This window comes from Monodon monoceros, unplaced genomic scaffold, assembly GCF_005190385.1.
Source record: "Monodon monoceros isolate NGI ecotype Baffin Bay Population unplaced genomic scaffold, NGI_Narwhal_1 Super_Scaffold_11, whole genome shotgun sequence".
Classification (NCBI taxonomy): domain Eukaryota; kingdom Metazoa; phylum Chordata; class Mammalia; order Artiodactyla; family Monodontidae; genus Monodon; species Monodon monoceros.
The window spans coordinates 131853131-131867734 of record NW_021703767.1 but is presented as its reverse complement, the minus strand read 5'-3'; the positions used below and the strand labels follow the sequence as shown (position 1 = coordinate 131867734).

The 14604-nt window shown below is 37.0% G+C and overlaps 1 protein-coding gene across 1 annotated transcript in view; it reads left to right on the top strand.

The window, feature by feature from the left end:
* The window catches only part of COL6A5 (collagen type VI alpha 5 chain), a 156388-nt gene that overhangs the window by 123262 nt on the left and 18522 nt on the right, over window positions 1-14604 (top strand). Inside the window, exons 36-38 of the mRNA XM_029214229.1 lie at window positions 230-307; window positions 2980-2992; window positions 5990-6198. Of these exons, the coding sequence (XP_029070062.1) occupies window positions 230-307; window positions 2980-2992; window positions 5990-6198 (300 nt within the window). The remainder of the gene's footprint in view (window positions 1-229; window positions 308-2979; window positions 2993-5989; window positions 6199-14604) is intronic.

Sequence of the window (14604 nt, the reverse complement as noted above, 5' to 3'; positions counted from 1 at the left end):
GAGGTCTGTTTCCATGACCCCAGTAATTTTTTGGCTGCAAAATGTTCTAAAATCAAATTCTGAATGCTATTTCTAGTTGCTACTATTTTCTGTTCTCACCCAAGCCAAATTGTGCTGAAATACTTTAGTGACATTTATTGCTTCAAGAAGATTCCTGTTGGAGTTCTCTTTCCCTAGCAAATACAATTTCTAGTTTAAAAATCTAACTATAATTTTCCTCTCTCAATAGGAGGATTCAATCAGTACCCACCACTGATGCTTGAGAACATCTGCAGACTCATCAATTCAAAGGAAGAGGATAATCAAAGTATCAATCTCCTGTGAGTTAGAAAGCTCTGATATTTACAAGTGACTATGGATTGACTGAGGGGTGTGTAACTGCCTGATGGCAGATAAGGTCCCTGAAGGAAAGGCTCTTCATGTATTCCATTTTCTGTAGCAGAAGTTGCACACAAGAATGCTTTCAGGATTGATGTTTTTATAACATCCTCATGAGCTTATTATAATTTTGCTTTAAAATTCATGGTTTTCTCAGAAATTTCCATACTGAAATTTACCCCAGAATTCAGTATCAACCCACCTCAACCTTACTTCTCATCTCTCCCCATCATAAGCTCTGAGTTCTGGCCACACTGGACTCTTGTCTGCCTTGTGTGATCAGAGGTCCAGGAGTTCACCCTCCTGGACCTCTTGTCACACTGCCTGGGATCCTGTTTCTTCCAGTGAAATCCTACCCATCCTTCATGGCCCTGATTAAACCTGTCTCCTCTTCAAAGCCCATCTTTACACTCAGTCAAAATCCACAGTTTTTCCTTTTTTAATAACTTTTTACACCTCTGCTGAGGCACTTATTACAGTTTATCCCAATGTCTTGTCTTACTGAAGTATGGGGTTCCATTGTTTCATTCCCAAAACAGAATGAAAGACCCCACAATATCATTGCACATGTAAATAATTTTCTTTAAAATTTTATCTTGAGTGAAAATATAAATAATTAATCTGAATGGACTTGAACCTCAAACAGAACGAGAATGGCCCATTTGGTTGCTCTGTGCTTTTCTCTCTATTTCACCAAGCTTGGATCCCTGACTACAGCCTGTGAAAGCCCAGAGTTAGCCCATAATGGCTCTGTCCCATCAGATTGCAATTAAGCAAAGAGCTTCTCAAAATAGATGCGGTCTTTCCCATAAATCCCATATATCCAAAATGGCAAGATGAAGTGTTCCTCAGAATTCATGCAAATACATGTTCCTCTCATGTCAGGTTTCATTTATACTTAGTAGTTTAACAAGGAAGCGTCCAGCAGCTCACACCTTCTGAAGGACAATATGGCACTGATGTCCTGTGAAGCAGTGTTTCCCAACATGGAATAAACAATACTCTTATTTAAAGGAAAATTGATTCTTACAGGGCTACATTTTAATATAATATTTTAACATGTACAAACACAAATCTAGCTGCAAATACCATATGTGTATAGTTCCTATGCAACTATCAAACAAAAATAAATTCGTACATCAAACCCAAGGAAACTCAGTAAGGCACAAATTTAAAACAGTAATTTAATGTATTAGATGATTCTGCTTTGCCAAAATAGAATTCCTAAAAACTAAAAAAGAAATTTTATAGCCAAGCATGTAAACAACCTAAATGTCCATCAACAGATGAATGGTACTCAGCCATAAAAAATGAAATAATGTCATTTGCAGCAACATGGATGGACCTAGAGATTATCATACTAAGTGAAGTAAGTCAGACAGAGAAAGACAAATATCATATGATATCGCTTATATGTGTAATCTAAAAAAATGATACAAATGAACTTATTTACAAAAGAGAAATAGACTCACAGACTTAGAAAATAAACTTACAGTTACCAAAGGGGAAAGGTTCAGGGGAGGGGGATAAATTAGGAGTTTGGGATTCACATATACATACTACTATATATAAAATAGGTAAACTACAAGGACTACACAGAGAACTATATTCAATATCTTGTAATAACCTAAAACGGAAAAGAATCTGAAAAATATACATATATATGTGTATATATACACATAAATATGTATGTATAAATGAATCGCTTTACTGTATACCTGAAGCTAACAGAACATTGTAAATTAACTATGCTTCAATAAAATTTTTTTTAATAATATGGTGCATATTGGTAAAATGTGTAAAACATGATGCATGCTGCAGAGTCACCTCTGCTCTCAGCTTGCCCACTCAGTCCTGTGAGTGCTTGATTCCCCAGCACTTGTTCCCCTGCACTACTGCAAAACGATCATTCCCACTCTAGTCATTGTATCATTTGGCTTTTGCTTGGTGTGAATGTATTGTTGATAATATTATGTCTGACTTTATTTCCTTTCCTCATTAACTCTCAACAGTTAAAGTAGTACCACCAGGTGCCAAACAACAGTATCAATGCAAACATAAACATGGACTTGAAATTGCATAAAGGTGGATTAATAGAATAAGAATAAACTTATATTGAATATGTTTTTTACATTCACCTAAATAAAAACACAATATTTTCAAACTATCATTCTTACTCCAAAGAATACAAATGTAGACACCATTTCAGGAAGCATGGTGTCAATGAGATATATTTTATATAGTTTTATTCTTCTCAGAGAAGTTGATGGTAGATTAAATGACTATTTTCTACATTTTCTGTGGAGATTGATATCAAACTGAGACACATTATTTGCTTGTCCCAAGTAACCTATGAGTTTCTTGTCATTTATCTAAAACTCTGTGACAAATCAGACTTGATTTATTCCAAAGTAGTGTTTCATAGGCTATAAGCAGATGGCAAGAAAGGGAAGGATAAATGGGAATTTACACAAATGTATCAGTATATGCTTTTTTTAAAAAATGAAGTATAGTTGATTTACAATATTATATGAGTTTCAGGAGTACAGCAGAATGATTCAGTACTTTTATAGATTATACTCAATTAAAAGTTATTACAAGATAATGGCTATAAGTCCCTGTGCTATACAAAATATCCTTGTTGCTTATCTATTTTATACACAGTAGTTTATATTTCTTAATCCCTTACCCCTAACCTGCTCCTCCTCCCGCACCCTCTCCCCTCTGGTAACCACTAGTCTGTTCTCTGTATCTGTGAGTCTGTTTCTGTTTTGCTCTATACATTCATTTGTATTATTTTTTAGATTCCACATATAAGTGATATCATACAGTATTTGTCTTTCTCTCTCTGACTTACTTAACTAAGTGTAATATTCTCTAGGTCCATCCATGTTGCTGCAAATGGCAATAATTCATTCTTTTTTATGGCTGAGTAATATTCTATTGTATATATACCACATCTTCTTAAGCCAGTCATCTGTTGATGGACACTTGGGTTGCTTCCATGTATTGGCTATTGTAAATAGTGCTGCTATGAACATTGGGGTTCACATATTTTTTCAAATTAGTGTTTGTGTTTCTTCGGATGTATGCCCAGGATGCGAATTGCTGGATCATATGGTAGCTCTATTTTTAGTTTTTAAAGGAACATCCATACTGTTTTCCATAATCGCTGCACCAATTTACATTCGTGCCAACAGTGTACAGGGTTCCCTTTTCTCCACATCCTCACCAACATTAGTTATTTGTAGACTTTTTGATGATAGCCATTCTGACAGGTGTGAGGAGCTATCTCATTGTGGTTTTGGTTTGTATTTCTCTGATAATTAGCAATGCTGAGCATCTTTCCATGTGCCTGCTGGCCATTTGTATGTCTTCTTTGGAGAAATTTCTATTTAGCTCTTTTGCCCATTTTTTGTTTTTTTTTATATTGAGTTGTATGAGCTATTTATCTCTTTTGAATATTAACCCCTTATCAGTCATATCATTTGCAAATATTTTCTCCCACACCATAGGTTGTCTTTTAGTTTTTTCAATTGTTTCCTTTGCTGTGCAAAAGCTTTTAAGTTTAATAGGTCCCATTTCTTTATTTTTGCTTTTATTTCTTTTGCTTTAGGAGGCAGAGACAAAAAAAATATTGCTTGCAATTTATGTCAGAGAATGTTTTGCCTATATTCTCTTGTAGGAATTTTGTGGCTTCTGGTCTTACATTTAGGTCTTTAATCTATTTTGAGTTTATTTGTGTATATGGTGTGAGAAAGTGTTCTAATTTCATTGTTTTACATGTAGCTGTCCAGTTTTCCCAGCACCACTTATTGGAGAGACTGTCTTTTCTCCATTGCATATTCTTGCCTCTTTTGTCATAGCTAGATTAAGTGACCATAATTGTGTGGGCTTATTTCCGGGCTTTCTATTCTGTTCCATTGATCTCTGTATCTGTTTTTGTGCCAGTACCTTGCTGTTTTGATTACTGTAGCTCTGTAGTATAGCCTGAAGTCTGGGAGGATGGTATCTCCAGCTTTGTTCTTTTTTTCAACCTTGCTTTGGCAATTCAGCATCTTTTGTGGTTTCATATGAATCTTAGGATTATTTGTTCTAGTTCTGTGAAAAATTTCATGGGTATTTTGTTAGGAATTGCATTAGATCTCCTTTGGGTAGTATGGTCATTTTAGCAATATTAATTCTTTCAATCTAAGGGCACAGGATATCTTTCTATTTCTTTGTATCATCTTTAATTTCCTTTATCAATGTTTTATTGTTTTCAGAGTATGGGTCTTTTACCTCCTTGGTATTTTATTCTTTTTGAAGTGATTTGTTTTTTAATAAATTTATTTATTTATTTACTTTTGGCTGTGTTGGGTCTTCGTTTCTGTGTGAGGGCTTTCTCTAGTTGTGGCAAGCGGGGGCCACTCTTTATCGCGGTGGGCGGGCCTCTCACTGTTGTGGCCTCTCTTGTTGTGGAGCACAGGCTCCAGACGCGCAGGCTCAGTAGTTGTGGCTCATGGGCCCAGTTGCTCCATGGCATGTGGGATCTTCCCAGACCAGGGCTCGAACCCATATCCCCTGCATTGGCAGGCAGATTCTCAACCACTGCACCACCAGGGAAGCCCACGAAGAGATTTTAAATGGGATTGGTTTTTCACTCTCTCTTTCTGATAGCTCATTATTAGTGTAGAGAAAAGCAACAGATTTCTGTATATTAATCTTGTGTCCTGTGACTTTGCTTAATTCATTTATTGGTTCTAATAGTTTTTGGGTAGAGACTTTAGGGTATCTATATAAAGTATCATGCCATCTGCAAATAAGGACAGTTTTATTTCTTCCCTTCCAATTTGAATGCCTTTTATTTCTTTTTCTTATCTGATTTCTGTGGCTAGGACTTCCAAAACTGTTAAATAGAAGTGGTTAAATAGCCTTATCTTGTCCCTAAATTTAGAGGAAAACCTTTCAGCTTTCCACCACTGCATATGTTAGCTGTGGATTTGCCATAAATTGTCTTTAATTATGTTGAGATATGTTCCTTCTGTACCCACTTTGATGAGAGTTTTTATCACGAATGGAGGTTGAATTTTGTCAAATGCTTTTTCTGCATCTATTGAGATGATCATGTAATTTTTGTCCTTCCTTTTGTTAATGTGGCATATCACACTGATTGATTTGTGTATGTTGAACCATTCTTGTGTCCCTGGAATAAATCCAACTTGGCACAGTGTATGATCCTCTTATATACTGTTGGATTCATTTTGCTAATATTTTGTTGAGGATTTTTGCATCTGTACTCATCTAAGATATTGACATGTAATTTTCTTTCTTTGTAGTGTCTTTGTCTGGTTTTGGTTTCAGGGTACTGGTGGCCTTGTAGAATGAATTTGGGAGTGTTCCGTCCTCTTGAACTTTTTGGAATAGTTTGAGAAGGATAGGTATTAGTTCTTCTTTACATGTTTAGTAGAATTCCCCTGTAGTATAATAAATTATTTGATTGAAATAAATTTTTATCACCCAATTGTCTTTCTTCTAAGAAATAATTAACTATATTAAATTTTTGTGATATTTTAGTTGTATTTCCCAAAGTTATATAGGTTCACCTAAAACTTTCCCTTTTATCTTCTAGATTTACCCCTGAGCCACAAGAGATGTCTTCAGGAGAGAACAGCTTCGTTGGTCAGGAATTGAGTGTGGGCAGAGATTCATCTTTTGTGTTGGAAGACAGCGGAAGTGACCATCTGGCTTACATTCCAAGCCAAATGTTTATGCCACAGAAATTAACAACTAAATATGAAAAAGATCAGGATTCTGAAGAAATTGCAAGTCTCACTGCTGGTAAGGAAATGAAAAGTTATAGTGGTAATTTAAAAATAACTGGATCCTCATCTTTTAACACTAATAGAGAATCAGATAAATAAAGTGGGTATAAAAAGCAACTTTTTTCAAGTTCAAGATGGTGGCTACAACTGCAGCTTTTATTTGATCTGAAGATTTAAATGGTCACAGGTACCACTCTGGAAATCACTGATAAGCTCTAAGAAATGTCACTGATATGCTCACCAAACTTAAGGTTTCTCTAGAAACCACAATTTAGGTTAGTGTGATGTAGAAGGAGGTACTACAGAGAATAACATAGCAAAGGAGGAACTTTTAAAAGTTGGCCTGACCAGTGCCCCAGAATTTGTGATTGCATGAGAAGGTGTAAGGTTTTTTAACTGGAAATAAAATAAACTACCCCACTCTATACATTTTAATGGCAAAGCAGTAATGCTTTTTGTCAGGATTTAATAGTTTCAAACAAATCAGATCATAGAATTTTGGCGGTATTTTCATTTGAAAGGGTGAGCATTCTAAACAGACTATTCAGGTATTCCATCTATGTATCTAGAGTCTCCCAAAATGCTCATTTGGCCAGAATGCCAGCATTTAAAGCATTATGTCGTAAGTATCATGTGTGATGTTAGAATATGCAAGTTTGAAAGAAAAGGCGGCCAATCTCATAATATTCATTCTTAGTAATTTCCTTGGATAAATAAATGTTCTTTTCCTTGGGTTCAACACTGATGTCCCCATATTCCCCCCATTTCTGAAATATACATGTTTGAATTTTGTCTTTAAAGCAGTTAAACTTTCCTTTATAGAAGCTAGACTTGAGAATTAAAGAGTCAATTAATCATTAGTTGAAAAATAAGACTTTTTTTTAGTAAAAAAAAAGTAATGAAGTAAACCTGGATGTATGTAGTTCCTTGGCATTAAGGCATTCAAATGTGTGATTTCTTATTTAAAACAGGTTTTTATCATTATATAGACATAGCTTAAAGAAGAAAATACAACATTTGTTCTTCTTAATGGATGCAATTAATTTCAGGTATTCATTTTAACGATATGGGAATTACAATAGCCCTCAAGGCATAGGAATTTATTATGGTTTGGTTTTGGAAGAAAAAGAAAAGAAAAAGAGAAGTTATTTTGGCAGAGTTGGAATACCAAATTGTCATTTGTGACAGTATTGTTAGTAGTAAGCATTTTAAAGTCTAATAATTTAGAAGTGTGAAACTTTTCAAGAAAGACTGAATTAATTGGATATTTAAGGGAACAAAGGAGAAACTCATCTTTGCAGCCATCTTTAATGACCATTGTTCAATAGCAATAGAAATACTTTTCATTTGGTTTTTCAGATGTCTGGATATCAAGATACTCATAACCAGTTTAAGGTTCAATTTGGCTGCAGAAATAATTGTTGCATGGCTCTATAGGAAAAAAATGTCAATTTGCTGTTACACCCACCACACCCAATTTCTCTTGCAGTGGATTGAAGTGTTGGGAGTTCTGTGGAGGATTATGTTGAGTTGTGATTGCCTGGAAACAGAGTCTCAGATCTAAGGATAATATATATATATTTTTATCCTTTACAATAAATCTGAGTCTCAGATCATCAGTGTTGTCTAGGGACTTCATACTATTCCTTTCTTTCTTTTCTTTTCTTTTTAAAATCATTGCTAGCTAGTTGTCAAAAGCCGCTGAGAACTTTCTGTATAATGTGCCATCCTCAAGGAGAGTAAATTGTAGTTCAGATATTTTATCCAGTCGCTAAGAGATGAGCTTTGATACACGTTCCAGATGTATTGCACAAATAAAAAGATTGATAACTTCCATAAGAACTTCCACATGCTATGCTTATTACTCATTTATAATGTGATTCTTATGGCCAAGGGCTGATTTTTGTGCCCTTGAATGGAGAGTCCTGGAGAAGTCAAGAATCTTAACCATTTAAGAAATTTTTAGAGTTCCCAGAGTACTGTGGGCTGGCAATGAGTTGTGTATCACTCTCTTTCACAAGAAACACAACCACTATCTCTCTACCTAGGCCTCTCCCTTGCTTCTTCCTCCCTACTCCAGTTTCCAAGTTCATCCTTAATTGCATCACCTTTCCTGGCCCTCTCCACTCCTTACAGCAGCTCAAAGACAATTTGTATCAGGATCACCTGGAAGCCCTTCACAAGCATAGATTCCTAAGCCCTTCTCAGTACTACTGCTTCATATTTAGGGGTGTGAGTGCCCAGGAAAAAGCCACAAGCTTTAAAACCACCATAGGTGATTTTTGTAGGTCCTCATTTTTCAGATCCACTATCCCAGTGATTCTCAAAAAGTGTGTCCCTAAACCAGAAGCATCAGCATCACCTGGGAACTCATTAGAAATGCACTGATCCTGAACCTACTGAAGCAGAAACTGGAGGTGGGGCTCAACCATCTGATTTTTAACAAGCAAAAAATCTGATCCAGGCTGAAGTTTAAGAACTACTGTGCATGCTACCACTTTGGTGTACTTCCTGATTTGCTCTGTGTTCTCAGCTAAAAGCAATTGAGTAACTAGTATCACAGAAGAATTCCTATTGTCAAAGGGATCCAGGTAAACTGGATTATAATTTTATTTTACTCATCCAAGAACACTGAACATTCATCCACCCACCTAGTCATCCAAGATCTATCTAACAAGACATTTTAAGATCCAAATATGTAGGGGTTATCTAGAAATACTATTATGCATTTTGACCACACATCCACAATATAAAAATTCCTTGGAAAATTCAGTTGCTCTTAATTACTCACCAATGGAATACACATAGTTCTTTGGAATTATGTAATAAAAATGGGTGGTTTAATTCTAATTAAATTGCAACTGTTGACCCAATTGTGAGCCTAACACTTTCATCAAAGATGCTATGTTAACTAATACTTAAGATACAGTTAGTCTATTGTCAAGATTAAAGCGGCACAGGATAATTTTTAATGAATGTTAAATGCCAACCCAAACTCAGCCTAGGGCACACTCATAGCTTTAAGCACTCCCTGGCCTTAAGATAATTTCAGCTGATGTTCTTTTCAATGAACTTTATTAAGAACTAAGAGGCAACACTTCTTTCTTCAAACTAGGCTGGAGTTGTGCTCAAGGGAATTTGCATAGATTTTGTTTTACATTTTTATTTTGATAATTTTGATTGTGATCTACAATCAGTTTTTTTTTTTTTTTTTTTTTTTTGCGGTACGCGGGCCTCTCACTGTTGCGGCCTCTCCCGTTGTGGAGCACAGGCTCCGGACGCGCAGGCTCAGCGGCCATGGCTCACGGGCCCAGCCGCTCCGCGGCATGTGGGATCTTCCCGGACCGGGGCACGAACCCGCGTCCCCTGCATCGGCAGGCGGACTCTCAACCACTGCGCCACCAGGGAAGCCCATCAGTTTTGTTTTTTTAAGCCAATGTATATTTTGATTTTGAATCAATCATAAGGTATTAGAGCTGGAAAGGTATTTAGTGATTAGCTTTTGCAAATTCACCTGGGGATGATTCCACCCTACTCTACCCTAGGAGACATATTGCAATGTCTGGAGACATTTTTAGTTGTCATAACTGGAGGGTACTACTGGCATCTAGAGGCCACAGATGCTGCTAAACATCCTACAATGCACACAGGACATCCTCTCACAACAAAGAATTATCCAATCAGACTGTCAATATTGAAAGAAACCCTGTTTTAGAAGAAACTTCAAGCCCCCAAGATCAGGGAACTAAAAAATTCAGTGTAAGGACTCAAGATTTCTACACCCTGTCCACTGTTTCCCAGTACACCCTCAGGATCCTGCTAATTTTTTAAAAATTGTAAAAGTACTATCATACCATATAACATTTTAATACAGAGTCACAAATCACACAATTTAGCAGACTGAGCTATTTGTGGTGTGGAGTACAGTCTTTGGTTTTTCCACAGGCATATAGGTTTACATAGTTTTATTCAATTTCATATCCTGCTTTTCACATATGTTGTACATTTTACATATTGCTGCAAGCTTCATACTGATTTTTTTGTGTTCTCATAATGTTACTTTCAATGAATGAATGTATTTAACTATTTATCTGTTGTTGAACACTTAGCTTGCTTCCAGTTTTTGCTGTCACGTGTTGAACTTGAAGACATATATCTTCTGCTACATTTAAATCTGTACTGGAATTAAATGCAGCAGAACTGGCTTCTGAGTCACCCAGTGGAGCAGTCCCCCAGCTGAATGTCCTACTTTCATATCTGTACACATGCTAAAGAGGTCAGTGATAGAATTGGGATCGTGTCTGAATTGTAATGACATGTTTCATGAATGCTTTAGAAAATCCCAACCATCTGGATGCTCTTTGGGGGATAAACTGAGTCTCCTGTTCATTTTAAGCTGTGGACTGAGGTTGTGACATTCACTTTTGCTTGAGAATTTATTGTATAGTTATTATACTTTGGGTGTCTTCCTTGAAGATTTTGCATGCGGCAGAGCTAATGTGAACTGTGAGTTCAGGGGATGTGGATGATTTGACTTCATGGAGGCTGCTTCTGTAGGTCTCATGCAATCATTTGTTGGAATTACTAAAGCAATGTTCTATAGTGTTAGCAACACTTTTTTTCATGGGGACCCTTTGCTAGTGGAATAAAATATAGATAGTTGAAGTGATAATTGGGTGATGGTGGTGGTGGCAATCGACAAAACAGTGGCAGCCCTCGTTGAGGGCTTCCTATAGGAAAGGACTCTGCCAAGCATTTACATGGATTTTCCCATGAATATCCATGCAGCAAATATGTAATTAACTCCTGTTCTGAATTAAGCCCCATGCTAGTCTTTTGGGGGGTTAGAGAGATTTAAAAAAAAAAAAAAGATTCAGACAGAGGCCCTGTCTTCAAGGAGCTTGTAGTCTGATAATCAGAGTATACTCTGAGTAAAAAAAAGAAAGCTTAATACAAGTAAGAAAGAATTCAGTTTAATAAAAAGTGCAGGGAGATCAGCTCGGTGGTTTGTGACCACCTAGAGGGGTGGGATAGGGAGGGTTGGAGGGAGGGAGACTCAAGAGGGAAGAGATATGGGAACATATGTATATGTATAACTGATTCACTTTGTTATAAAACAGAAACTAACACACCATTGTAAAGCAATTATACTCCAATAAAGATGTTAAAAAAAAAAAGTGCAGGTGGAATGCTTTGGGAACCAGTATTCATCTCAGCATTGTATTCACTGTCTCACTTGATGATCAAACAATGCATGAGAAATAATAGTAATCACAGAAGCTACCACTTATTTAGTGCAACTATGGCACTTTATATACATGATTTAACTTAATCCTTACCACGAAAATCTATTATTATTATTATAATGACTATTACATATTACAGATGAGGACACTGATGCAAAGGTTAAGATCCTCAAGCAACATCACACAGCTTGTAAGTGGCAGAGCCAGGATTCAAATCCATGCCCATTTCCACAAAAACGTTAACTTAACAATGTAGGCTGTGTTGTCTGGCAAGGGCATTGTCTGCATTTTCAAATGACGAAATATATCCAGCGCCAAATTTGACGATCATCATGTCATCAGTGGGAGAGTTGGTTTTTTTGTTTGTTTGTTTGTTTGTTTGCGGTACGTGGGCCTCTCACTGTTGTGGCCTCTCCCGTCGTGGAGCACAGGCTCCGGACGTCCAGGAGCAGCTGCCACGGCTCATGGCCCAGCCGCTCCGCGGCATGTGGGATCCTCCCGGACCGGGGCACGAACCCGTGTCCCCTGCATCGGCAGGCGGACTCCCAACCACTGTGCCACCAGGGAAGCCCTATTTTTAAAACAATTTTGGTGGTACAATTCAATTTTTAAATTTTAATTTAATTATTTTTCTCTCATGCTTTTTTATAAACCATACATGAATAAAGCCATAAATATTTATTCTTTTTTTCACATCTTTATTGGAGTATAATTGCCTTAAAATGTTGTGTTAGTTTCTGCTGTATAACAAAGTGAATCAACTATACGGATACTTATAAACCCATATCCCCTCCCTCTTTGATCTCCCTTCCACCCTCCCTATCTCACCCCCCCATCCCACCCCTCTAGGTGGTCACAAAGCACCGAGCTGATCTCCCTGTGCTATGCAACTACTTCCCACTAGCTATCTATTTTATATTTGGTAGTGTGTATATGTCCATGCCACTCTCTCACTTCGTCCCAGGTTACCCTTCACCCTCCCTGTGTCCTCAAGTCTATTCTCTGCATCTGCGTCTTTATTCCTGCCCTGCCCACCGGTTCATCAGAACCATTTATTTTATTTAGATTCCATATACATATGTTAGCATATGGTATTTGTTTTTCTCCTTCTGACGTACTTCACTGTCTATGACAGACTCAAGGTCCAGCCACCTCATTACAAATTAACACAATTTCATTTCTTTTCATGACTGATATTCCATTGTATATATGTGCCACATCTTTTTTTTTCTTTTAACGTTTTTACTGGAGTATAATTGCTTTACAATGGAGTGTTAGTTTCTGCTTTATAACAAAGTGAATCAGTTATACATATACATATATCCCCATATCTCTTCCCTCTTGCGTCTCCCTCCCTCCCACCCTCCCTCTCCCACCCTTCTAGCTAGTCACAAAGCACTGAGCTGATCTCCCTGTGCTATGTGACTGCTTCCCACTGGCTATCTGTTTTACATTTGGTAGTGTATATATGTCCATGCCACTCTCTCACTTTGTCACAGCTTACCCTTCCCCCTCCCCGTGTCTTCAAGTCCATTCTCTAGTAGGTCTGCGTCTTTATTCCTGTCATGCCCCTAGGTTCTTCATGACCAATTTTTCTTTCTTTTTTTTTTTTTTTAGATTCCATACATATGTGTTAGCATATGGTATTTATTTTTCTCTTTCTGACTTACTTCACTCTGTATGACAGACTCTAGGTCCATCCACCTCACTACAAATAACTCAGTTTTGTTCCTTTTTATGGCTGAGTAATATTCCATTGTATATATGTGCCACATCTTCTTTATCCATTCATCTGTTGATGGACACTTAGGTTGCTTCCATGTCCTGCTTGTTGTAACTAGTGCTGCAATGAACACTGTGGTACATGACTCTTTTTGAATTATGGTTTTCTCAGGGTATATGCCCAGTAGGGGGATTGCTGGGTCATATGGTAGTTCTATTTTAGTTTCTTGAGGAACCTCCATACTGGCTGTCTCAGTTTACATTCCCACCAACAGTGCAAGAGGGTTCCCTTTTCTCCACACCCTCTCCAGCACTTATTCTTTCTAGATTTTTTGATGATGGCCATTCTGTCCGGTGTGAGGTGATACCTCATTGTGGTTTTGATTTGCATTTCTCTCGTGGTTAGTGATATTAAGCATCTTTTCATGTGCCTGTTAGCCATCTGTATGTCTTCTTTGGAGAAATATCCATTTAGGTTTTCCACCCATTTTTGAATTGGGTTGTTTGTTTTTCTGATATTGAGCTGCATGAGCTGCTTATAGATTTTGGAGATTAATCCTTTGTCAGTTGCTTCATTTGCCAATATTTTCTCCCCTTCTGATGGCTGTATTTTCATCTTGTTTATGGTTTCCTTTGTTCTGCAAAAGCTTTTAAGTTTCATTAGGTCCCATTTGTTTATTTTTGTTTTTATTTTCATTTCTCTAGGAGGTGGGTCAAAAAGCATCTTGCAGTGATTTATGCCACAGAGTGTTCTGCCTATGTTTTCCTCTAAGAGTTTTATATTGTCTGGCCTTATATTTAGGTCTTTAATCCATTTTGAGTTTATTTTTGTGTGTAGTGTTATGGAGTGTTCTAATTTCTTTCTTTGACATGTAGCTATCCAGTTTTCCCAGCACCGCTTATGGAAGAGACTGTCTTTTCTCCATTGTATATTCTTGCCTCCTTTATCAAAACTAAGGTGACCATATGTGCGTGGGTTTATCTCTGGGCTTTCTATCCTGTTCCATTGATCTATATTTCTGTCTTTGTGCCAGTCTTGATTACTGTAGCTTTGTAGTATAGGAAGTCAGGGAGCTTGATTCCTCCAGCTCCGTTTTTCTTTCTGAAGATTGCTTTGGCTATTTGGGGTCTTTTGTGTTTCCGTAGAAATTGTGAAAATTTTTATTCCAGTTCTGTGAAAAAATGCCATTGGTACTTTGATAGGGATTGCACTGAATCTGTAGATTGCTTTGGGTAGTATAGTCATTTTCACAATGTTGATTCTTCCAATCCAAGAACATGGTATATCTCTCCATCTGTTTGTATCATCTTTAATTTCTTTCATCAGTGTCATAATTTTTTGCATACAGGTCTTTTGTTTCCTTAGGTAGGTTTATTCCTAGGCATTTTATTATTTTTGTTGAAATGGTAAATGGGAGTGTTTCCTTAATTTCTCTTTCTGACTTTTCATCATT